This window comes from Triturus cristatus, chromosome 7, assembly GCF_964204655.1.
Source record: "Triturus cristatus chromosome 7, aTriCri1.1, whole genome shotgun sequence".
Taxonomy (NCBI): Eukaryota; Metazoa; Chordata; class Amphibia; order Caudata; family Salamandridae; genus Triturus; species Triturus cristatus.
In genome coordinates, this window is record NC_140590.1 from 1,202,052,527 (window position 1) to 1,202,078,849 (window position 26,323).

Below are 26,323 nucleotides of genomic sequence, written 5' to 3' on the forward strand. Positions count from 1 at the left end.
ACAAGGCGGCACACAGGCAAACAGCAAAAACAAGGAGAAATAAAGCATTTCTCCTCATTTCGTCTGTTTAAGAAAAGGTTGCCCTTCCCTTTCACGCTAATCACAGCATGAAAGGGTGCTTAATTTACAAGGCAGTTTCAAGAAATGGGTAGGGAGTTTTTTGCTGCGCAACATCTAATGGTTTAGATCTCAAAAATAAATTCATAGAGTTTGCATCCAACGGAAATAGAAACAGCCACCACCCCACGCTGTTAAATTACAATTGCAAGCAATTGCTAGAGTCAAATCAGAAGTTATTTCCCTGAGCAAATGACAACAAATATAAGTCTCAGTAGCATAAATGTTTCAAAGCATCAGTTCATTGAAGGTAGAAGATATCTGAAATTCATTCCAAGCCTTTATTTTCTAAATCTGTCGCTTTTCCATCAAAGGCTTGTTGGAACCAAAATTCAATTCTTGGATCATACAGCCATACAGCAAACACGTGTTTTGTCTATGGTTACAATTTCCATAAAGACTTACTCAGGGCTGTAATAAACAAATGTATAGTCCAATTACCATCCATCATATCTCTAAATGATATTTTGAATTATACCTCCACCAAAAAGAAAGAAAAAAGGAGAATCAAGAATATATAATCTATTATGGAAGATATATTGATGATTGTTTTCTGATTTGGACTGGGAGTAATGATGAATTACAGAGCTTTTTCAAGTATATGAATAACAATCAATATAACATGTCATTCACGATGTCATCTAGTCAAGAGAGTATAGTGTTCCTTGATACAGAACTATTTGTGGCGGATGGTAAAATTAACAGTGGGCCTCCAACACTGATTGCGCCACCCACAAAAGTAGCCTTTCAAATCTGCCTTAGGCCTGCCACTGCAGGGCCTGCATACACAGTTTACTGACACTTTAATATGGCATTTAAAATGACTTGGCAAGTCTTAAACTCCCCTTTTACTACATATAGGTCATCCCTAAGGTAGGCCCTAGGTAGCCCTATGGGAAGGGTGCTGTGTAAGTAAAAGGTAGAAATGTGCCTTTATTGTGTGGCATGTCCCGGTAGTGACTATTGTGAAGCATACTCCTCCCATAGGCTAGCATTGGGAATTCTCTTATATGTGTTTAAGTGGCAATTACCTGATCTGCAAAGATCAACATTGCCATGTTTGGTATGCTTCGAATAGTTGTGATAAATCCTACTTACTGGTGTAGTTGGAGTTTACATTACTATTTTAGAAATGCCACTTTTAGCATTTCTCTGTGCTTATAGCTCTAGTGTTTTGCAGCCTGACTCCAATCCACATCTAGGGCAGAGTGATGGTTACACTTTGTGCATACTTTCCAGACAAAAATCACACAGGAAGGGTTGGGTGTGACAGAGTTATCACTGCATAATGATAGTCTTCCTGGGCTGGGAGAGAGGGAGGCGGGGCGCACTTACATTTGTATAGGATGTGTCCTGCCCTCACACAAAGGGCAGATTTACGCCCTACTGATGCCTGGAGCCAGGGCTGAGGATGAAAGAGAGTGTTGTGCACTTTTAAGGTTTCTTTTGAAGTCACCTCTTGAATAAAGACGATTGTGAGAATAAGTACCGGGGCTCTGACCCCGTGGTTTCAGAACACTTGTGGAACAGGAACTGAACTTCTATCAGAAGGACTTCTGTGCTGCTCAATGACTCAACTGGACTGCTTTTATGATGTTATCCTGCTGCCTTTTATGTATTGGGTGGCATGAAGTACTCACTGGATTGCTTTTCTGCTTGTTGCCTGACTGCCAGCTGTTCCCTGACACTGTGGTGCTATCAGGAGGGATCACCAGTGGAATTGCTGATTTTGGTGTGCTGGTCTACTTGTCTATTGTCCATCTGCCTGCCTCCCGCCACATGTTCTCCCAGGGATCCAGCGCTTAGTGAGTGTTTGTTGCTGCCACTGCAATCATAGCGACTGGTGAGCGCTAAATTTGGCCTTTTCATTCCGTGTCAATGTCTAGCACATGGTGAGCACTTCATGTTTGTATTTGCTGCCTGAGAAGATCAACGCTGGCCGGAGCACTCATTCTCACTTAAAATGTGACCCCTTTCAGTGAGGGGACCACAACGTATAGGAACCTGAAGGGCAAAAGTGCCATCATTGTGGCACCCTCACAGCATAGGGAGATCCCGCCAGCCAGCCGAAACCCCCCAGTGGTGCCCCAAAAGCAGGGAAATCACTGTGCTGAATGAAGATCTCTGCTGCTGCCACCATGACCACCAGCATCTTTCTGTGCTCAGGAGGGTTCCAGAATTGAGGAGCCCCTGCCAAAATCGATACACAGGAGTAGCAAGTGGCTAAGGAGGAGCCCCTTTTTCTAATGTACTACCAGGCCACGACCGCACTGTACGATCGCGGTGGCCCCCTAGCTATTTGCCACTTGAGCAGCAGCACCACGTGTTCGTAGACAGCTGCTTTTTCTCAAACCTCGTTGTGGAGACCCCGTGAGGTCTCCTTGTGCTGGCCGTCAGTGTGTGGGCCACCTCGCCCATGTTGGCACATACCTGGGGGCACTGGGTCTTGTTTGCTGGGCAAGGTGAAACCTTGACGGAGGGCTCCCCAATTTTCATTAGAAAGGTGCAGCATTTAGGAAACTAACCTAAACTACCGTACCTCATGTCGTAGGCAAGCAGATGTTCCTGTAGCCTACAGTTTACATTGTCATTCATCCCAAATGGGTTCACCATTGTACCGCATAGTATGTAACAGAAGCAGGTGCACTGCATCTAAGTTTTGACTGCATTTGATGGTGATATGTGGTTATGTTTGTACTCACAGTGACGCCTGGTGATTTATGTGCTTGTTCCTATTATCACTATTGCATTTCATGCACTGATGTTTCAATATATGTGGTTTTTATCCTGGCACTGTCAGAATAGCGAATATTACTTCAGGAGTTGCATAATGGGCACAGAATTGATGAATCATGTTGTTTTGGTCTCTATGTTTTATGCACAATATACTATATATTTTTATATAATCCTGTGTGGAGTCTCTTTTGTGGTGTGTTCATTGTGTTACTGGTGTGAGTGTGTTGATCAAACGCTTTACACATTGCCTTTGATAATAAGCCTGACTGCTCTGCTCCAAGCTACCAGAGGGTGAGCACAGGTTATATTTGGTGTGCAACTTGCTTGCCCTGACTTGAGTGATAAATTCAGCCTGGCTTAGGTGCATACCCTAGCCAACCAGAAACCCTATTTCTGACAGCAAGGCAGCGCAAATCGCGGCGTCTTCTAACTCTGCGCAAGGGAGTCATTACATGGGCATTTCAGTGGGAGTTCCCATGCAACTCCCATGGGTTTTGATGCATTCCCATATTTACAAGGACTTGGGAATGTGGAAAAAAGTTGTGTTTCCCAGAGGCCGGTGCAATAAGGAGAAATGCCTTTATTTGTCCTCGTTTTTTCCTTTTTTTATGTCTGCTGCCTTACTTTTTGTTAAATATGGCCCTAATGTTCCATTACATTATGCTTCAAGCCCACTCCTGTGAAATCATTGATGGGTGTGTCATTCCTAGATAAAAGAGCTGATCTTTTGAGACCAGAATCTTTTACTGGGAAGCAGACAAATCAGTGGGCTAAACAGAAGCAGGACAGACAAGCAGACATGCCTAAACCTGTTACCCACTTCCTTCTTTCCTGATCATGAGGCATCTGTTGTGTGATTTATGCAACACCAGGAGCAATATGACAGAAGGACCCTGGGGGCACAACGGGTGTGTGCGACCATTTTGTTCACCCACAGAGCACTTTGGTATTACAGAATGGGTTTGCGGAAACTTGTGCTGCATTTCTGTAATACTGATAGCTCTGGTGCACATGTAGCTCCAGCACTATCTCTCAATGGCATTTCCTCATTTGCATAGGAGCATGGTTTAGCGGCGGCTCCTCCACAAAGTCGGAGGAGCGTCCCCCCACTGACTCAGAACCAGCAGCTGAAAAATAAAACAATATTTTATTAGTGTTTTATTTTTCAGTTTCCGGCTGAGTCAGTGAGTATAGGTAGGGGTGGGGCCAGGTCATGAGAGGGAGGAGGAATGGAATGGTATGTGCACTTCTAAGTGCACATGCCTGTTTGGTCGGCCCTCTTTGGCCGGCCAAACAGACACAAACAGTTAAGTTTCTCCAACCCAGCTGTATTGCACAGCCGGGTTGGAGAAACAGCATGGACTACTTGTGCATGAGCAAGCTTTAAACCAGCCCACTCAGGTCCATCCCAGGGCTGCTCTCCTGCTTGGTAATAGCATGAAAGCATCACTGGGATTACAAAAGTAGTCAATGATGCTGTCCTAGTGTCTGCTGGGATCAGGAAACAGAGAAACACTGAGGCAAAAGGTGGCTGGTAGCAACACGCATTTTCTTTTTTATTTATTATTAAACCACCTGCATGCTCCTCATCCTGGCTCCCCCTCCCGTGCTCTCCCCATTACCCCTCCACACGCCCCACCACTTTTTGTTTGTGTCGCCCATCACTGGCAGGGTCCCATGCAAATGAGGGGATAACTTTGCCTCTGCACCCACACCATATTACAGACATGGGCACGGAGGCAAGCATGCACTTAGGAGGCAAACTGACAGTGCGTCACCAAAAGATGGAGCACTGTCAGTTCACCCCTGATCGTAGCCCTCATGACGTTAGTTGAAAGTGGGTTCCATGGACCCCCCAGACATCCCCTTGCAGGCAAGTGCAGTCACTTACTTCACCGGACTGCAAGGGGATTTCTAATCCCTCTTGAAATTGCATGTGAGTTTCTGCCTGCAGTGTGAAACACAGAGCTGTTTCGAAGCAGCTGCTCTGTATTTTACTTGAATGCGTGCCCCCAGGACAGCACGAGGTTGCGTCTGCCCTGAGGGCTGCACATTCAATGTAATATGGCGCACTTGCCTTGTTTGCACGAGGCACACCTGTTTTAAGGTGTGCCATGGCGCAAATAGGAAAATTGCACCCTTATCGTAACACAGGCCCAGGTGTTTGCATGCAACTTTATTATTAAATGCAATAAACCCTGGTCTATACCCCAGTCCCTCAATTTGCACAAAAGAGTAGAGTGATCCATCTGATCAAACACTGCTTTAAAATCTATAAAGCAGTAGTATACAGCACCTTCTGTTCACAATAGAGGCCCCCTTTGGTAACTGGTTCAGAATGATAAATCAATTCACTGCAGAAAACCCTCCACATTCTGCTAAATACTAATGGTCACCCTTTGAAAAGATGTTTTCCTGTTGTCCAGATAACTGTAAAGCAATCGATGTGGCTAACCAAGAGCTTCTGACATATACATCATTTAGGGGTTGCAGCTATGACTCCTGGCTTGCCCCTTTGTGACCCCAGGATCTGCCTTTGCGACTCCTGGCCTCAGAGGTGTCAAAATCATTGTCAGGAAAACAGGACAGCTCGTGCTTATGGAGGCCAGTTGGGGCTCCACTTTTAGACTTGGGCATAGTTTGCGGAGTTTTGCTACGCAGAACTCCGCAAAGTGACAAAAAAACTCTGCGGAGTTCCGCAGGGGGCGGAGTGCAGTGCGAACATGACCTTTTGCGCTTGTCTTCCTGCCGCTCGAATAGAAACACTACCCGAGCGGCAGCTCGCGCTCGGGAACTTACCGTTCACAAGCGTGAGAGGGGAAAAAACTCTACTGCACTGCTCGAAGCAGAGTTTTCTGCTCTCCGCGAGCTCTGCAGAGCGCGAAGTGCAGAAAACTCCGTGAACGGAGCAGAGTTCACCTCCCTGGCCTACCACTTTCCTTGTTTCCAGTCAGTTCTTTATTACACCAATAATTAATAAGATCATGCTATTCGCTATTAGTGGAATAAAAAAAATTAGTAATATGACCGTAATTGGCAGCTGGGATAAGTGAATAATGCTTTTAAATGTATATTGTGTGCGTGCATATAATTGAGAGTGGGTTTATGTGAGAGAGAGTGTGTGACTATGTGTGTATGTACAAGCATGTGTATGTGAGTGATAGTAATAGTTAAATGGCGTGTGATGTCGCTTCTGCTACCCTTGGCATTTTGGTGAATTGACTCCATGATTGCCAACTTTAAAACTGGAAAACCAGATTCATGTCTCGGCCTCTGCTCAGCATCCTCCGACTGTGGGCAAATCACTTAATCGCCCCTGCCTGAAAAAATGAATGCGTCCTTGTGTAATATAACTGGCGCTCACATAAAAGTGCTCCAATAACTTCGGACTGAGTTTGCGCTATATAAACCTGACAAAATAAAAACTTCTATGATGCTCGCAGATTAGCTCATGCTTCAAATGTTAAAAGATATTTAGGGGCATATTATCAAGAAACGGCGTTAAAATTATCGCCGCTTTAGTGGCATAAAACTGCAGCTAAAGCGGCGATAATGGGCTTGATAATATGCCCTTGTCAATTCCCCTAGAGGCCCATGCAGGTCTACGAAATAAGGGGCATATCAACAACAACCGGCGATAATTATCGCAAAGCGCACTTAGCGCTTGGATAATTATCGCCGGCTAGCGTGAATTTTTATCGCTGAGATAGCGTGCTATTAGCAACGCTTATCTCAATAGCGATAAAAATCTACACGCTAACAGGCTAACGTGAGATTATCGCTGGAAACCCAGCGATAATCTCACGTTACCTTGTTGATAGGGACAGGCAAACTTAGACATGATATCCTCCTTCCATAGGATATCATGGCTAAGTCTGAAAATTAGCAGACGTAAAAAAGCAGCGTTAACCGCGGTTAGCGCTGCTTTTTTTGTCTCTAACAGGGTTAGCGACATTCTTGATAGGAGAAATGTCGCTTAGCGACATTTCTCCTATTATTTTACTCTGGATCGCCCAAGGGGAAGGGTAGAGTAAAAGGGTGCTAACATGCAAATTTGCGTGTTAGCACCCTGTTGTTGATAGTGCGCTAGTTTTATCTCTGCTTTTTTGGCTTTTAAAGCCAAAAAAGCAGAGATAAAGCCCTTGTTGATATGCCCCTAAGAGGCATATTATCAAGCACGGCGTTAATATTATCGCCGCTTTAGCGGCAGAAAACTGCCGCTAAAGCGGCGATAATGGGCTTGATAATATGCCCTTGAGAATTCCCATAGAAGCCCATGTTCTGGTGTCAACATGGGCTTCTATGGGAATTCTCACGGGCATATTATCAAGCCCATTATCGCCGCTTTAGCGGCAGTTTTCTGCCGCTAAAGCGGCGATAATTTTAACGCCGTTTCTTGATAACATGCCCCTTATTTAGTAGACCTGCATGGGCCTCTAGGGGAATAGTTGACGCCCTTGTGATTATACAGCAATGTCCACCCACTTACGAATGTATCGTTGTATTTCAGCTTCAGCTCATCCACTATAACCGTTGTCCTGGGTACAAATCAGCTTTACTACTCGAGTCCCGCTCCTGTCACCTCCAGGGCTTCCAGGATCATCACCCATCCAATGTACTCAGGTGAAGACAGATCCGTGGGAGACGTCTCACTCTTGGAGCTTCAAACACCAATGACCTACACAGATGCCATCCGTCCTGTATGCCTGCCTGCTGCAGTCCAGTTCCCAACTGGGATGAAATGCTGGGTCACCGGATGGGGAAAACTCAAAATCTCGTGTAAGATATCATTATCGAATTACGGATATGAACATTCTTTCTAATGTTTGAAATGGCAGCACATTGGATGATTGTAATGTGACTTTTCCTCAGCCACGAGCCACCTCAATCTATCAATAATATGTTCATTTATCTCATTTGTTATCTCCCTCAACGGAATATGGGCGCTGATTCCCATGGCGAGACAAAAAAATGAAGAAATTAGGGGCCATCTTTATCATTATTTTACACAACGCAGCAAGACACCTTGCTGCGCTGCACGAAAGGGAGGGGGCAAGAATGCGCCATATCTATCAAGATATGGTCCATTGCTGCTCTCTGCCAGCAATGGCGCTGAAACCGCTGCCTGGAGCCAATGCAGGCATGCTTGCACCATGATGCAAGAGTGCCTGCGTTACAGGCAGGACTGCTTTGTGCAGGAAGGGACACCTTCTTGCACAAAAAACAATCCTATAAGGCTGTGTCCCCTTTCTACGTGTGCTGCAGAATGAAGTACATGTAGAAAGAGGAAGAAACAAGGAGAAATAAATGTATTTTTCCTCGTTACGTTTTCTCTGGGAAGGCATAGCAGTTTAATGTATTCACAGGTCTATCGGTATTGATACATTTGGGAATGCGTCAGAAAATAGGGTGAAAAACACAGGCGCCACAAAGAGCAACTGCTCATGTTCTTTGCCTGGCATGCAATTATGCAATGTGGCATTATAGCAAACATTGGGGAATTTTTACAAGTATAATATGAAATTATTGAAATTATGTAACGTTACACAGGAGTAGTTGGTTGAGCTATCTAGATTTTGTCATTTAATTGGTACAATCTATGGAATGGGACACAGAAGATAGCATGATGGGTGTTGTACTCTTGATATATCATTTAAAAGCATTTATTTATAAATGAGGCATTTCTGTCAGAAACATTGTATGTGAAAACTTAGCGGCACATTCAGTAATTGACACTAGATTGCTTACATAGGGAGGTGGCGAAGGTGATCGGTGATGAGTAGACAATACCTTGCCAACTTACTGCAGTTACTAGTAGACAGCACATATTTGTATTTTTTACACTCCACATATTTGGGGGCATATTTATCAAACTTTTGCATCACCCTTGCGACATGCAAGGTAAAGCAAAGGCAATGCAAAACCTAGATGAGATTTACCAAGTCGTGCAAGACCACCTGGCATGGCTCTGTGGTGCTTGGTAAATTGAGAGTAGTGCAAGGGAGCTCTGCCACAGGGAGGCGTTCCTTGAGAGCAGCGTGAGTGTTTCCATGTATCCACTCGCAGGTTTTGGGGCATTCCCAGGTTTACCATGAGTGGTAGGTCAGGAAATATGTCAATGCAGCGCATTCTTCAGCACACATAGAAAGAGGAAAAAGCTTCAAAGGATTGTTTTGTGCAGAAAGGTGCTCTTTCCTGCACAAAACCGACCCTGCCTGCAATGCAGGCACCCTTCAATGGTGCAAGAGTGCCTGCGTTGGTACTAGGCAGCCAACAGTGCGCCAATGTAGTCAGCGCGCAGGAAAGCAACACATCTCGATTGGTAAGATGCATTTCTACCCTCTCCCTTTCACGCAGCACAGTGAAGCTAGGTGTCTTGCTGCGTTGCATGAAAACAATGATAAATATGGCCCATAGACTTCGAAACAAGGCATACCCAGGCGTACCCAGAATGACACGGTCATTGGTAAAGTGTTAAAGGCAGGGTAAGCAACGTAGGCCGTTGACCTGGTGGATTTGAAAGTGGCATATGCTGCAATGAGAACATCCTCAAGTTCCCTGGGTAACTGGCAAGAAATATACTGCAACTGCAAAAAGCTATGAAAGGCAGGTTTCACTGTTTTTTTTATTATTCAAGATGTATAATCGTGTAATCTGTTGTCTGTATCCTGAGCTAATATTTACGTTCTATGTTCCATTGTCATTAAGGTGATTTTGGGGTGTTGTGGCAACTTTTATTGAAGCTTTTTTCACCAATCCTCATGTGGGTTTCCAAACATGTGGTAAAAGAAGCCTGTGCTGTTTGAGTGGGTTCACATGTGTACGGTCTTGTCATCAACAGTGCCTGCGACTTATCAACAGATGCTTCAGGAATTTGAGTTGCCCCTGATAGATGCCCACAATTGTGATGCCCTCTACCACATGTTCACACCAGTGGGAAGAAATGTCACCATTATTCCAAACACCACCATATGCACCGGAAGTAAACGTGGAGCCATTAACTCATGTCCAGTAAGTTTCTGTCATAAACAGTGTTTAGTTTGAGCCGATGGTTGTCGGTGTATGCGGTCATCACTCTTTTATGGGGACCAGCACTTTTGTTTTCCTCATCAAACATTTCCCGAGTGCAAGAGAGGGAAAAACATACAAACGACAAAGAAGGAAGACTAGAAAGATGGAAAAAAATGTCAATGAGGGAGAAAGTAGGTACCTGCAAGAGGGTGATCAAGAGGCAAGAATGTCTAACAGTGGATTAAAGAGGCCTGAGGATAATCCAGGACTTCACAGCCTTTGTAATACGTAAACTGACATTTAATAGCACCAGAGCAAGCTCATGAGCAGCACTTGGGCACCGGTTAGGTATTGTAGGTAGGTCTCACTATAAGATACGAATACTAAGTTTAGGTATGGTTGGTGGTTGTATGGGATTTCATAGATAAACAATTCAATGCAATATAATTACTGAGAAACCATTTCACCTAAACTGTTTAACAGAAATTTTCAGGAAGAATGACATCTATCGTTTCAGAAAAGCCAATTCATAAAATATCTTTTTTTCTGAAATTGGCTTTTGATGCTTATTCTTTAAGGTGTAAAGCAAAGGTTGCAAGTCTTACTTTCACAAACTTTTTGTCTCATTTTTTTTGTGCTTTACTTCATTGGACATTGTTTTGGATTTATATGTTTTATGATGTCAAACAATTACTTTAGATGCTTTTAACCCCTTCCCCGCTCATGACGGAACCGTTCCGTCATGAGCCACGGTTGAGCTGTGCTCATGACGGAACGGTTCCGTCATGACACGCCCGTTGGCGGCCGCTCCGCCTGCGCGGCGCTGTTTCCCCGCCTGTGCGGGGGGACAACGCAAATGGGCGGAGTCATGACGGAACCGTTCCGTCATGAGCACAGCTCAACTGTGGCTCATGACGGAGCGGCTCCGCCATGAGCACAGGCCCACCGCGCTGCCCCCCTGCCCCCCCCCAGCGCTGCAGCGGAATGTCCGCAGCAGCGAAGGGGTTAATCCCCCGACCTCTCTGCACGCCTATACATCATCCATCCCTGACCCCTCACAATCTCTAAACACTATCCATCTCAGCCCCCTAAAATTCCTCAACACAGCTAAACTTCACCCATCCCTGACCCCTAAACTCCACCCATCCCTGAACCCTAAAACGCTTTTCCACCCCTAAACTCCACCCATTCTTGAACCCTGAAAACTAATTATTACACCTAAACTGAACACAGCTGTCTTTCTCCCTCTTAATGCCACCCATCTCCGAACTCTAAAATCTCTCTGTTGGACTTGGCCTTTTTGGCAGGTTTACCCCTAAACTCTTTGCCTTAAGTTCTGACATGGTGTGGGTGGTTTTAGGCCTCTGGGCACTTTACCACTGTGGTCCAGTGTAAAGTGCATGCGCTCTCTGTGCACATTTAGTGAAGTTGGCCTGCTCTCCCATAGGAATGCATTGGGGATTCCCTGCTCATTGTGTGGTAGTGGTAATTCCTGTTATGAGAGGAGCTGTGTGGTCAAGTCTAGTATGTATGAAATTGTGAGAATAAATGATGCACAATGGTGTGCGCAGATTTATTATGACTACTTGGGAAATGCCACTTTTAGAAGTTGGCTTTTCTGTGTGCTATGTGTCTGCCTGCCTGATGTGAATTGCATGTCTGGCTTGTGAGTGACAGGGGCTGGGAGGTGTGTGTGGCTCCAGGAGGGGCAGGGTGAGTCAACGCTGGGTTGAATAGGACATCTGTGCTGGGAGTAGTGGGAGGAGTAATCCCCTGACTCTGAATAGGAGTGTGCCTGCCCTGTACAATGCTGGCTCCATCCCCTGTGGTGTGTCTGATCACCTAGCCCCCACCTGACAAAGGGGAAGAGGAGCTTGCAAAACAAAGTGCTCCAAATCCCCCCTGAACCAGTTGCATCTGGTTCCCCAAGCCCTGCACTAAAATAAAGGATTATGTGGTATAAGTGGAGGGGCTGTGACCCCATGATGTTGCTCTGCACCTGTTCCTACACCTGTGGGGGCGTGCTGCTGCTGGGGCCCAGGAGGACCTGCCAGGAGGACTGCCTCCCTGGGCCCAGCATTGCCCCCTTGATCCCTAAAAAAACTTTCTGCTTGGACCCTTGTACTTTTCCTTCATTTCGCCATGGACCTGAAGGACTGCCTGCTGCCCTAGCACTTCGTGAGCGGTATATTTCTAATTAGGAGGAGCGAGCAGGCTTTGCAGCGCTGACCTGCCTGAGGAGACAGAGAGTTAATCTCCGGCGTAAGGATCCCCCCGTGATGGTGAGAGCGAGGCGGGAGCCCACCCCGCGTTGGGAAGTGTTTGCGGGTGCCAACCTCACTTTTTGAGTCAATTTCAGGTGCCCACCCCGCATATGTGCTGTTCTGGCGGGTGCTCACCCCACCGGTACATTTAAATGAAGTGGGAACCCACCCCGCATTGGGAAGTGTTTGCGGGTGCCCACCCCGCTGGTGTTTTATTTCAAAATTTCCTTGCGGGTGCCCACCCCGCGTTCTGATGTGGAAAAAGCACTGTCGCAGCCCTGATCGCGAAGCGGAAGTCAGGCACGTCTGCCCGACCTGCGGCGGAGCCTGCGGCCGGAGGGAGGAAGCCCAGCGAGGCAGCCGAGGCCGCCGAGGGCAGCACGGGGCTCCCGTGAGTAAGGGAATCCCCGCGTAGTGCTGGCCTTAGCGAGAGAAGTCCCGGCCCCAGGAGAGGGACCGGTTGAAGAGGGGCAGAGTCGTCTGACCAGAGGAGTGCGGCCGCGAGAAGACAGAGCCTCCACGTGTGGAGAGGAGAGCCCCGCACACAGCTGCCCCGCCGCACTGGAGAGGAGGCCTGAGCCAGAGCCCGGTGATTTGGGGCTTCTTGTGGTGCGTGCCTGTGCAAGGCACAGTTGCAAGGCCTATTTCCTGAGCGGCCCCATCTAGGCCTCTCCAACAAAGGGGCACTTGGTTGTTAAGGGCCCAGAGGGGCCTGTGTCCTCCTACATGCTGAGGCACATTGTCGGTGCCTGAGTGGTCCTGCAGGAGAGCGGGCCACTCCAACAAGGGGGCACTGTAGTTGTAGGGCCCCAGTGGGGGTCCTGAGGTCCAGTGGGGCCAGGGCCTTTTCCCAGTGTTGGTCATTTTCTACAGCTGCCCCGCTTGCTAGAGGGCAACGGCAACTTTAGGGGCATTTTATTCTACAGGCCCCAGTGGGGGCCCAGAAGGCACGATGGTGCCAGAAGCGATTGACCTATTTGGTCCAGAGGGCACAATATGTGCCAGTGCCCACACTTTTGCCTTCACTGCTGCCCAGCAATTAGTAGGCAGCTGCTACGTTTAGGCCGGGGCGCATTGAGGAGTCCCAGGAGGGGACCCAGGAGGCACATTGGTGCCAGCCCATTGTGCACTTTTTGCTTTAGCTGCAAGTGGCAGCTTAGCGCCCTGACATTCTGGACAGAGGGCATTGGAGCCCTAGAGATGGCCAGTTGGCCAGGGGGGTCAGAGATTTATGTGATGTTAGGAACTGTGATTCTCTACTGTGATTCATGCCTCTAAATGCATTTAGGTATGAGATTATTTGCATAATGTGTTTATGCTGGTGAGGTTATTTCCTACTGCGAGTCATACCCCTAATGTGAGTGATGCTTAGGAGGTTGGGGTCTAAAATGTGAGACTGATGAGGTTGGCGTATAATGTTTTTTGCGCCTAATGTGATACTGGGCATAATATGGTTTATGTTACAGGATGATGCTGAGTACCGTGGTTACCAGTGGTTACTGGTTGTACGTTTATGATATGTCTTACTTTTACTACGTTCACTTTGTGATGGTTCTGACAGTGGTCCAGTGGGCCCTGTCATGAGTATAGCAGGTTGGCATGGTAAGTTAAATATGGTTGGCTAGGTATGGGTGGTGGGTTACATATGATAGGGTAGATGTTGTAAGTAGGCATGAAAGGTAAGATAGGTTAGATATTGTTAGACAGAGTAAGTTAGGATTGCTGGGTATGGTAGGTAGGTTTTCAATGTATGGTACTAAGGTAATATGGTAGCTTAGGTAATGTAGGTAGGCATGTCAGTTTGGTAAGGTAGGTTAGGTATGGATGGTAGGTTAGGTATGTTAATTATGGTAGGTAAAATATAGCAGGAATGATAGGCATGTGTGGTAGGTCTGGTAGATAGGGAGGCATGGTAGCCATGGCAGGTATGGATATGGTAGGTAAATGCTTATAGTAAGTAAGTAGAGGTCATGGATTTGATATTCATGATAGGTCTGGTATGTCAGATCTTGTGTGGTAGGCAGGTTAGGTATGATAGATAGGCATTGAGGGCATTGTAGGTGTGTTATACCAACCTACGTATGGTAGGTAAATGTAGAAGAATTGTAGGTTGACATGATAGATTGTGAATGTGAGCGCCAACATTTTTTAAGAGCAGGCAGTGGTCCTACAGACCTCTCCCTACTCTTAAAGAATGAAAAGGAAACTTTTCTTTTTTAAATGCATTCCGTTTTCTTTTAAGGAAAACAAGCTGCCTTTCTATAAAAAAAAATAGCTTTATTTAAAAAGCAATCACAGACATGGCGGTCTGCTGTCCCCACCAGGCCACCATTCCTGTGGTAGGCCATTTGCAACCCCATTGGGAATCGCTAAGGGACATATTTTCCGAAATCTCCTGTTTGCGATTTTCTAATAGCGAATTTTATCGATTTTTGTTTAACACTGTTAGCGATTCTCAGTGGGTCTCCAATGGACCTGCCTTATCAATATTTATGAGGCAAGTCACAATTTACGACCCATTGTGAATGGCTGCAATCACAGGGATGGTGGATATGGGGGTCAGCAGACCACCATATCTGTGATTTCTTTTTAAATGAAGCATTTTCTTTTTGTTTTGTAATGCAGCCTTGGATGCATTTCAAAAATAAAAATGAAAAGCTACCTTTACCATTTTGTTAGAGTATGCAGTGGTCCGTGGGACCAGTGCCTGCTCCTAAAAAATGTTGGCGCTCACATGCACAAAGAGGAATGGGGTCCCTTTGGGACCCCTTCCTGTTTGCTAATGGGTTACCACCAACTTGAAGTTGGTGGTAACTGCGAATGTTTTGCGACTTCATATCCAATTGCAAAACATTCCTACATACTAGTGCTATTAGGAAGGGATGCCCTAAACACGCCCCTTCCTAATACCGAATCACAAAAGCAAAATGAGACTCGGTACCAAGTTACAGAGTCCCATTTAGCCTTATGTACATAGTAAAATGCATTTTACCGGTCGCAAATGGCCAATGGGCTGTTTGTGACTGGTAAAATGCTTCGTACATCTGGCCAGGATATGTCTGAGACACATTAGTACATTTCGAGCCAGATGTGCGACCATTCCGTTTTGCGGGTCGCAAATTGCAACGTTTGGCAACTTGCAAAATGGAATGTACTATAGTGTCTGAGACACTGTTTGTGATTCTCAAATGGGTCACAATGGACCTGCCTCAATAATATTCATGAGGAAGGTTGTAATTTGCGAACTATTGGGAATGGCCTGCAAACACAGGAATGGTAGCCTGCTGGGGACAGCAGACCCCCTTGTCTGTGTTTGAATAAAGCAACTTTTTTTTTTTAAAGTAGCCCGTTTTCTTAAAGGAAAACGGGATGCGTTTAAACAGAAAAAAATTAAAAATGTATTTTCATTTTTTAAGGGCAGGCAGTAGTCCCTGGTACCTCTGCCTGCTATTAAAAAATATATTCACACCCATTCACAAAGAGGAAGGGGTCTCCTGGGGATCTCTTCCCGTTCGCGAGTGGCTTACCACCAACTTGAAGTAGGTCGTTGAACTACATGTGTTTTGCACTCGCAAATGCTGTCGCAAAACTGTGGTACATACCATTCTGACTCGCTATTAGGAAGGGACGCCCTTGGCACGCGCCCCTTCCTAATAGCAACTTGCAAACACTATTTTGCAAGTCACTGAATCTCAAAATAGCATTTGTACATACCACCACCCTTTTTTGCGGTGGCAAACGGGCCGATTTCCCATTTGCGACCGCAAAAACAGTCGAACATCTGCCTTAATTTTGCGAGTCTCTGGTATCATGCCACAAACAATAGCAATTAGGGACTTGCAAAATGAAATGGTTGCACATATGGCCCTAAATGAAACCCAATGAGTTTCATAATTAGGAAAACGGTATTCCTATTGCTTGAACATCTGGCCCTTAGATATGTTATTAATACGCACTTGAAAAGAGACAATGCACACTGTAAATTAATATACCTGATGCGCGCAGTATGTTACGACTGTGGAAGAATGGTTTCATTTCAGAAATAACCCTGGGAGCAGCTTTGAAGGATTCATGTAGCTTTTGAACTAGTTAAAAGACCTATTAACACAAACAAAGGGAATAACATGTTTTAATTGATACCCGAGATAGAGAGAATTGGAAACCAAATTGACACCTGTAATTTATGCAAGAAACTTCGTGAAATTAAACACGATTCATAAAGTAATTTATAGTTGTAAACTTACACCTGTCATGCATTCACCACCTCCTGTATTTCTGTTTGCAATATTTATGGTAATTGTCAAATCGTGACGGTTTATACTTTGCCTACTAAACCGATGTTCCGATTTCTAACTCCAAAATAAAAAAAAGAATTTAAAAAAAAGTATTAACCATATCCCACTTTTCCCTTGAAAGTTTAAGGCAGTGTTCTTTTTGTAACGTTCTTCGCCTGATATCTGATGTGAAAAGTACTGTATCTCCCCGTGTTGTGTTTTGGGCATGTGTGTTCCTCACAGGGTTGTCTCATTCTTCTAGGGAGACCCTGGTGGCCCTCTGGTGTGCCAGCTTGGAAATACGTGGGTGCTGGCTGGAATTGCGAGTTTTAGCTCCGGATGTGCGCTGCCCAACCGCCCTGCAGTATACACCCTGGTCTCTGCTTACACCGAGTGGATAGTGCGACACGTTCCAGATGCTCTGCCAAATGTTGTGAATATACAAGTGCTCCCAATCACAGAGATTGTACCTACGTTTCCCACAGGCTCTGGGAATTCCTTCACTTCTTCCATTGTTGTCATTCTGGGTATAGGATTGCTCTATGTTGTTCAAGCATAGCAATGTCCAGACAGTTTTTTATTGAACCGATTTTCATTCCCCACCTTTCTAAACCGGTATATGCACAGAAGGCAGAGGAGCAAAATTATTAATGATAATTTTCACTATCAGTCGAAGGAATTCTGGTCCTGTATCTGCCTTATCATTCAAAAGGTACAGCATCCTGAAAATGGGTTTATGTCTATTGTAACATTAGATGTCAAAACCTTGGCAGGCGTCTCACCTGGGACTAAGAAAAGTAATCTTTTGGAAAGCAGTGTTGGGATATTGAGTACTTTGATGTCTTGTAGGTATGGCTACCACCTGGCCAGTATTTTAGCGACACACTGGCAACTGACGATCCAAGCTCGGTGTCAGTAATAAACAAATGCCGGATATTCTGTTTTTGCTCCATTGGACTTGCCTTCTCTGTGATCACTTAGCAGGCACTCACTGTCTACAGTGCTTGTCCGATCCTTCATGCTGGGCTCTAGATTTCACTTAAGCAGCAGCCAAACAACAGTCTAATACTGGCTGCTGCCTGCTGAATGTTTACTTCCGGTTCACTTCCTGCTTTTTCATTGTGCAGGATAAGACTTCAGACCAGCCAGTCAGGAGTAGGTCAGAATGAGTGTGAGAGAGCGTCATTGGGCTGTAGATTTGTAGGGGTGCACCATATTCACTGTTAGTCAGCACCCGCATGTAATTCAAGAGTGTTTAGAATTATTATAGAAATATATTCGTTGACATAGAGATGTAGAAATGTAATCATGCCTTGAAAGAAATAAAGGCCATCAGTTATTCTGAAGTGTATTTGTATTTTGTTTAATGTTTTAGTTTTGTTATGATGTGATGTATTAAATAACCGTAGGTTATGTTAAAAAGCCAGAACGCAGGTTGCTTATGTGTAGGTATAAGAAGCTCCTGTTGAAATATGGATTGTAATATGTTTTAGTTGAAAGGCCTAATGGTTCATGTAGAAGAGAAGGCCTAGGCGTTTCTTATTTTAGCTATGTCATTAGGTTGACAGGGCTTTTTAGTAGAAGCTTAAATTGCAGAGAAATGTAAAATCTCAAGATGCGAAGGGTTTTTCCGTTCCCATGTTTTGTTGCAGGTGCAAGGACATTTAGCTCGTTAGTTAAAATAGGTCTTTGTAGTAGGAGTTGAGATACGAGGAGCAGACTGGAGGGGAGTGAATTGGAATGTGAAGTCGCAACTCCTGGTACTGAAGGAGCCTGGGATCCAAGGTCGAATTAATGAACAAAGGAAAATGAAAAACTCTGGATGGAAATTTACAGAAGGAAGACCTGTCTGAAGGGGTGTGCTAAAGGGCGTGTGAAAAGTTGTGAGGTTTTTGTATTAGGGACAGTGCCCTGTGGGTTGGGCAGTCGAGACTTAGGCGGGAGGTTAGCAGGAGCACCATAGATCGAGCTCTCACTAAGTGAAGACTTCTTAGGAAGTTTCACTGCTGACACCTTTTTGCTTTTCTCACCTGGGAAGGAATGTTGTGTAGGGATGCCACTTTAGAATAGAGTAGGGACAGAAATGCTTTGATTAATGACTTTGAAATTTGACCTCACGATAGCCATTTTGTATCTGATGCTTTTAGAAGCTGTAATCCTCTTTATCTTTAGTCGTATGCGGATACTTCGTAGAGTAGCATTTGTGTTAGTTCCCATTTATCTCTTGTGCCTTGTATTGAGGTGCTTATATATTCAGATGTTTTTGTTGGAAATAAAAGGTCGAAACCTCAGATTTTGAGTCCTCTTTTGTGAACGATGTCAAATTGCGGTAAATACGTTCTGATAATTGTGTTTCTTCCCTCTATGCTATTTGGCAAGTAAAAAGATCCTGGCGACCTGAGTGGGTTCTTGCAGGTAATTGGGTAGAGACAAGAATCCGGCCTTCGCAGTTTGTAGCAGAAACGGATGGTTATTTCCGGTAGCGAGGGAAGATTCAGATTAGGATAAGTGATTCTTGAGGCTCATAAAGGTTAAGGGATGCCGATGCTGAATCATCAGAAGGTGGGCAGCAGACGACGACGGCGGACGGACATTAATGGCGAGTAGCAGTGCGGCAGAAAGCAGCGGTTCGAGGAGTGAGTATGAACAGGGTGAGATGTTGTAGATTGCGGTGTTGGATTGTTGTGTGATGTCTTGCGGAGATGGTGTGAATGTTGAGTGATTGTGAGATCAGGCTGTGAGCGCGCGCAGCCTGGGAAAGTCTTAGGCGATGAGAAGCCTAAGCGATTGGGTGTAGAATACACCCGTGGTAGATTTTGTTGACCACCTGATGGGTATCGTGAGGTACCATCGATCACCTGGACCGAGATAGGGGGAGCGAATGTGTGAGTGTATGACAACCCGACGCTGGTCGTGGGTTGCTGTATGTGGATTTGAGTATTTGTAACCTATCAGAGGCGATCTGTCTGCCCGGAAGGGGACAGACAGTTGCCAACCGAGGTCGACAATTTCGAGAGACTGTGGACGGACAGTCAGAGGCTGTGGACGGACAGCCAGAGAAGTAACTTGTTTGGGACAAACGGTTATTTCAGTGTATGAATGGGACGACTGCAAAAGTGAGAAGTGAGAACAAGGAGAACTGCTGCGACTGGAGAGAGACGTGACGTCAAGGGGTGTCGCACTGCGATAGGTTGGTTGGTGCGAGAGACGTTGTCATTGGTGGACAGTTGCCAGGAAGTAAACAGAAAATCGTGTGCGTTCAGAATTTGGCCATTATGAAATGTTTTAAAGTTTTCCGAGAATTGTGTAGAGGTGATAAACATGTGGTTACTCGTGAGGGAGAAGAAGCCCCTCCCGAGGACACGCCAGCACATTACATGGCAAGAAATGTGGGGCTGCACACTATAATTTGGCTTGAGAATTGGCACAAATTGACCCAAGGTGAAGGGGAGTTAGCTTTCCCGAGGTATGGCTCATTTAGGCTAGAAGTGTTATATCAGTTGAAGTCCGTGATGGCTGCTTTACGACCTGTGCCGAGGCCAACACAATTTGAAGCATTACATGCGTGGATTAGAGCAGCGCATGATAGGAACAGGGATAGAAACCAGGAAAGAGTGAAAAAGTTGATTAAGGCGTTCCAGGATGCGAGATGGGATGCGCAAGAGAAAAGATGGAGGGTACAGGCGATAGAAGGACATAGACTGTACCCCTTAATAGTACAAACTGACAATATAAAAGAAAAATCGAAAGATGAGGAAGAGGGCAGTGATACGGATGACAGCTTACTGGAAAGGTTGTTATCTGAGAGACCACCTCCATACAACCCAGATGCCTCGGAGGAGAAAGAGGCTCAGGTAGATGGGATTAGGGGAGTATTACCCGGATCAGAGGTGAGGGTGGAAGGAAAGATCTCGATAGGAACTGAGAGCACAAGGAATAAGCTTGCAACTAGCTCAGAGGTTGAGAGAGGTGGGAGATTACCGGATGCTCTGAAAATACCGGTTATTATTGGACCCATTGAGTCAATGTATGAACTTGAGCCAGAGAAGGTAGAAAGCTCAGACCGATCAGAGGTAGGGGTGAGGAGTGTGGTCGAAGGAAGTGGGTCGGTGAGGAGAATGGAGCAGACTCCGAAACCTATAGAATGGAGTACACCACTGCCAGCTACAGCGGACTCCTCGAGAGGACAAGGAGAGTCGAGGCCTGGGAGACCAAGGTCTTTAGCTGAGTCAAGATCAGACTTGAGAATGTGGACACCGCCAGTGAGAACCCAAAGTCAGGGCGTGTTGGATGCAGAGGGGGAACGAGGGACGATTATAAATCGTTCTGTTCCTATGGGCATGTCAGGAGAGAGTAGGCCACAGGAACGAGAATGTGGGTACGACGAAAGAGATGGTGCAGGTTGTCGAGAAGTACTGAGGGGAGCCCTGAGAGGGAGAATGTTAGACGTCGTAAGACTAAAAGCAGAACTGGATGAGATAATATGTGGAAATTTAGCTCTTGAGAGAATGTTGATGTACGACCAAGATGAATTACTCTTTGTAGCGAAGGACGTGACTAGCAAAGCGCGGACAGCACATGAAAAATTGTCAGAATTGGCCAAGAGATATGGGGTGGATTTGTCAAAGACTAAAGCATTGCAAGGAAATCATAGGTTGCAGTACAATGATCAGGAACTAGAGGAGAAAAGGGTCATGGGACTGAGAACCTATGTTAAAGATCTCATTATAGCAATGCGGGCATGGATCATGCTTGATAAATGGGAAGAAAGGTGGTCAAAGAAGAAAAGCTCCAGGGGAGTGGTAGGAGAAACGCCACCTCTGGGTGGAGGCATAACGGAGGTGGGGAATTTCCCTTTACGGGAGGTACAGAATGGAGGATATGTACATGTACCTTGGAGTAGGGGTGATTTGGCTGCTTTTACAAATTATTTTCCCCCATTAAGGGAAAAACCCGTGGAGTGGTACAAGCAAGTTGATCGTTTTGTCAAAATTTCGAAAGTACCGTGGATCAATTTGAACACTTTGTTTGACATAGTGGTTCCGGGTGATCTGTGGTCGGCATGTAAAATTGCTGTTGAGTGGCCGGCCTCGGAGCCCGACAGGAACCCGATTACAAATGGTCCGTCGCCGATAGTGATGAAAAAGTTCGAACAGGTAATTACATGGTTGAAGTCGAAAATCTCACCCCGGGACATTGACTGGGTGAAGATCGATAGGACAGTGCAAGAGCCTAATGAAACAGTGCATGAGTTTTATGAGAGGCTTTTGCAAGCTTTTAAACAGTACAGTGGCCTAGATGCGTTGGATACCAAACACATAGGACAGTTTGTTTCTAAATTTGTGTTGGGATTGAGGCCAGAGGCTAGCCTCATGATACAGCAGCATTTTAATTTTTTGGCAGAACAAGCCTGTGGATGAGATTCTACGGTATGCTAGATACTGTAGTGATGAGAGAGAATCTAAGCACAGGAAATTGAAAGACAATTTGCTGTTGGTACAGATGCAGACAGCCCAGGGACAGCCCAACGGAGGAACATTGGGAAGGAGGCAGGGAAACTATCAAGGAGGAGCACTGAATGTCCAGGGACAAGGAAGGCCAAGGGGAATAGACCCTAGGACAGGAATAGATGTGGCGGTATTGAAAAAGACCACAGCTAGTCATCTTTGTCATCAGATTGGACACTGGAGCCGCGAGTGTCCTTTGAACCCGTTGAACCAAATACAGCAAGAAGGGGAGGTAGCTCAGGTTCCTGTAGCGGACATAGTCCCTACAGTGACGTGGCCTAGGATGGCCAAAGGGGGGACGGGTGCTCCGCAGGTCCAGGTCCCCCAACCGCCCAGGATACCGAATATGCAGCAGGGAGCTCGGACCTATGTGCAGATGCCCCTGTTCGAAGTGAATGGGGAAGATGAGCCAGATTCGGTGGCGAGACCCTGCTTGAGGGGAGAAGAAGAGTGTACACTCTGGGCTGTCCTAGAGGTAGATCAGAGGGGGCCCTTTGTGGAAGCTGAGATCGATGGTCACCCTACGACCTTTTTAGTCGATACGAGTGCTTCGCGATCGACTGTAAGGTCTGCAGTGGTTCCGGACCTACCTCTTTCTGGACAAATGATCCAAGTCATCGGTGTGGCGAATAAGAAATTGACTAGTCCACTGACGGAACCCATACCCATTAGGATAGGGAATTTCAGGGATCGACACCAGTTCGTGGTGTGCGATTCTAGTCCTGTTTGCTTGTTAGGAAGAGATCTCTTGTGCAAGCTTAACTGCACTATCTATTGTACCCCGAAGGGAGTGGAAGTGCAGACGAGGGACGATGATGTGACCTTTAAGGTTGCGAATCAGCGTTGGTGTGTGGAAATGTATCCAGCACTAACAGTGGAAGAACTTCCCTTCGATCTGAGAGACTCTGTGTCAGTTGATGTATGGGACCTCAGCGGTGAAGAGCTTGGATTAGTTAAAGGAGTAGACCCAGTGAAAATCCAGGTCAAACCAGACGTAGAGTACCCGAGAACACCCCAGTATAAGTTATCACCTGAAACCATTGAGGGAATTAGACCCGTAATTGAATCCATGATCAAGCAGGGAATACTGAGGGAGATCATGGGTAGTCCATGTAATTCACCCATTATGGGATTATAGAAACCGAGCGGAAAATTCAGGATAGTGCAAGATTTGCGAAAAATCAATGAGATAGTTGTTCCATGTTGTCCCGTGGTACCGAATCCATCTGTGATATTGTACAAATCCCATGTGAAGCGGAATGGTTCACAGTGGTCGACCTGTGTCAAGCCTTTTTCTCGATCCCTCTGCATGAGGAGAGCCAATTTCTTTTTGCATTTTGGCTGGAAAATCGTGTGTTAACATGGTGTCGCATCCCACAGGGGTATACTGAGAGCCCGTCTATTTTCAATCAGATTTTGAAAAGAAACCTCGAAGGTCTGGTGCTTCCACAGGAGTCTGTCCTTGTGCAGTACATTGATGATCTGCTCGTGGCGTCAAAAACTGAAAACGCTTGCAGGATCGATACGGTAGAACTGTTGAACTACCTGGCACAGAATGGGCATAAGGTGTCTCCGAATAAACTACAGTACTGTTTGAGTGAAGTACAGTATCTGGGTCACCGGATTGAAAAAGGTAAAAGGAAGGTGTCACCAGATCGTATTGAGGCTATTTTGAAAATGCCTGTCCCGACTACCCAGAGGGCAGTTCGAATGTTTTTGGGAATGGTTGGTTATTGTCGCCAATGGATCCCAAACTTTTCCTTTGAAGCGAAGCCCTTACAGCGGCTGACGCACAAGGATGTGAGTGATCCGGTACCATGGGATGAAGACTGTTTAAGGTCATTTTTGAGACTGAGAGAGGCCTTGTGTTGCGCCCCAGCTTTGGGGATGCCAGACTATAACAAGGCATTCGCACTATTCTGTTGTGAAAAGGAAGGCTGCGCATTGGCAGTGTTAACTCAAGTTCATGGGAATGTCCGTAGACCAGTTGCCTATTTTTCGGCTACTTTAGATCCAGTAGCCTCTGCGTTGCCCGGATGTCTCAGATGCGTTGCTGGAACAGGTGTCAGTATCGAAAGGTGTGAGAGCATTGTAATGGGTCACCCCCTTACTGTGCATGTACCCCATTCTGTTGAATTATTGATGACCAGGACTAAAACACAGCACCTCACAAACAAAAGGTTGACTCGTTATGAACAAGTCATCCTTGCGGCCGAGAATGTGACTTTGAAGAGGTGTTCTGTTTTGAATCCTGCCACATTGTTACCTACCCCAAATGTAGACGATGAAGATTGTGAGGATCATGACTGTCTCGATGTGACTGAATTGTGCACCAAACCTAGACCTGATATTGTCGATGAACCACTTCCAAATTCAGATGAAATATTCTTTGTGGACGGATCATGTTTGAGAGACAGTGCTGGTCAATTGAAAGCAGCGTTTGCTGTATGTACCATCACTGGAGTGGTGGAAGCTGCTTGTTTAGGTGGAGTATACTCCGCACAGGTGGCTGAGCTTATTGCCTTGACTTGTGGTTGTTTGGCTGCTGATAAGATCCGTATAACGATTTATACGGATAGCCAGTATGGGTTTGGTGTCGTTCATGACTTCGGACAGCTATGGTCCCAGAGAGGGTTCATGACATCATCTGGTTCACCCATTAGAAATGGGGATTATGTGAGGCAATTGTTGGGAGCGTTGCAATGTCCAGATGAAATTGCAGTTGTAAAGTGTTCTGCTCACACGAAGGGAAATGATTTTGTGTCCCTAGGTAATAATTATGCAGATGAGGTTGCCCGATTTTGTGCAGAACAGGGATGTAATTTTACGGAAAGACATGTTGAGGGAAGCCAAGAGAGAACCGACTTCAGCGTGATGTTAGCCATGTCTGATACATGGGAAGAGCTAAAACAGCTGCAGGACGAAGTGTCTGACCAGGAACAGGACAGTTGGGTGCGAGCTGGATGTGAGAAAGGAGATGTGGATGTTTGGGTTTCCAATGATGGGAGAGCTGTGTTACCGGAATGCCTGTTGAACCCAATGGCAAGATTAATACATGGTGCTGTACATCTTGGTAGAGATGCAATGGTACGGGTGTTTCGCCAAACATGGTATAATACGAAGCTGTGTGCCAGAGGTGTGTCACGTGTCAACAGATGAATGTAGGAAAGAGAACAGCTGTGACATTGAGTCACATAGGGAGGTCAGGAGGGCCTTTCAACAGAATGCAGTTGGATTTCATTGAGATGCCAAAGTGTAATGGGTTGAGGTACATATTAGTCATAGTATGTGTCTTTTCTAGATGGGTGGAGGCTTACCCCACACGCAGATGTGACACACTAACTGTAGCCAAGTTACTGCTGGGGGAGCTTATTCCGAGGTTCGGTCTCCCGACCTCTCTGGAATCAGACAGAGGAACGCATTTCCACAGCGAAGTCATGAAATTGCTTTGTGCTGCTTTAAATATAGATCAAAGGTTGCACTGCAGTTACAGACCTGAGGCTTCTGGGATTGTTGAACAAGTTAATGGGACATTGAAGGCCCGGATGGCAAAGGTGTGCTCTTCGACTTCCCTGAAGTGGCCAGATGCATTGCCGTTGGTTCTCATGAGTCTCCGGAGTGTGCCTGATAGGAAAACTGGATTGTCACCCCATGAGATCCTCATGGAGAGAGCGATGCTTGTGCCAGCAATACCTGCCGCTGCTTTGATTAATATCACTGATGATGTAATTCTCGACTACTGTAAAGGCATGGCTGATGTGGTCCGTTCTGTGTCCCAGCAGGTGCAGACAGTAGCTGTTCCAGCCGCTAGTGACCTGTGCCACGACTTGTGCCCAAGAGATTGGGTATTGGTGCGCAAGCACGTGAGGAAGAGTTGCTTGGATGTTCGTTGGCGTGGGCCGTACCATGTCATCTTGGTCACGAATACGGCAGTGAAGTGTGGGGGATTGCCGAATTGGGTGCATGCCTCCCATACCCGTAGAGTCCCAGCACCCTTGGAAGATACAGCCCCTCTTGTGAACGAAAACCCAGCTGAGGTGGCAGAGCCATCTGAGAGGGCAAGTCAAGCTGTAGGGGTTGCTGACGCAGCTGGTTGTGCACTGGACCGAGCCGAAGGGGGACGTGAAAGTAACCCTGAATCGGACTCAGAGGAAGGAGAAGTTGCAGTGGGCAGTACTGAGTCAAATTGTGCCGAACAAGGGAGCAGTGCACAGGGTGCCGGAAGGAAGAGCAGTGGTGCCACAGAAGGAGGAAGAGTTTGGCCCTAAAGCCAGAAATGGGTAAACTTGAGATTGGCACTGAGAAGAGATATTGCCCCAGTTTCCGAGGTGTCGGAATTAGAGCAGAGTGACGAAGATCAAGCCCCAGAGGCTCTGAGAAGATCGAGGAGAGCAAGGGTGCCGTGTCAAAGGTA

At 46.1% G+C, this 26,323-nt stretch overlaps 1 protein-coding gene across 1 annotated transcript in view; it reads left to right on the top strand.

The window, feature by feature from the left end:
* Positions 1-17,748, top strand: part of LOC146811599 (transmembrane protease serine 9-like) — a 452,993-nt gene extending 435,245 nt beyond the window's left edge. Inside the window, exons 8-10 of the mRNA XM_085618580.1 lie at positions 7,364-7,632; positions 9,695-9,864; positions 16,665-17,748. Of these exons, the coding sequence (XP_085474706.1) occupies positions 7,364-7,632; positions 9,695-9,864; positions 16,665-16,961 (736 nt within the window). The 3' untranslated portion in view covers positions 16,962-17,748. The remainder of the gene's footprint in view (positions 1-7,363; positions 7,633-9,694; positions 9,865-16,664) is intronic.
* The last annotated feature ends 8,575 nt before the right edge of the window (positions 17,749-26,323 follow it).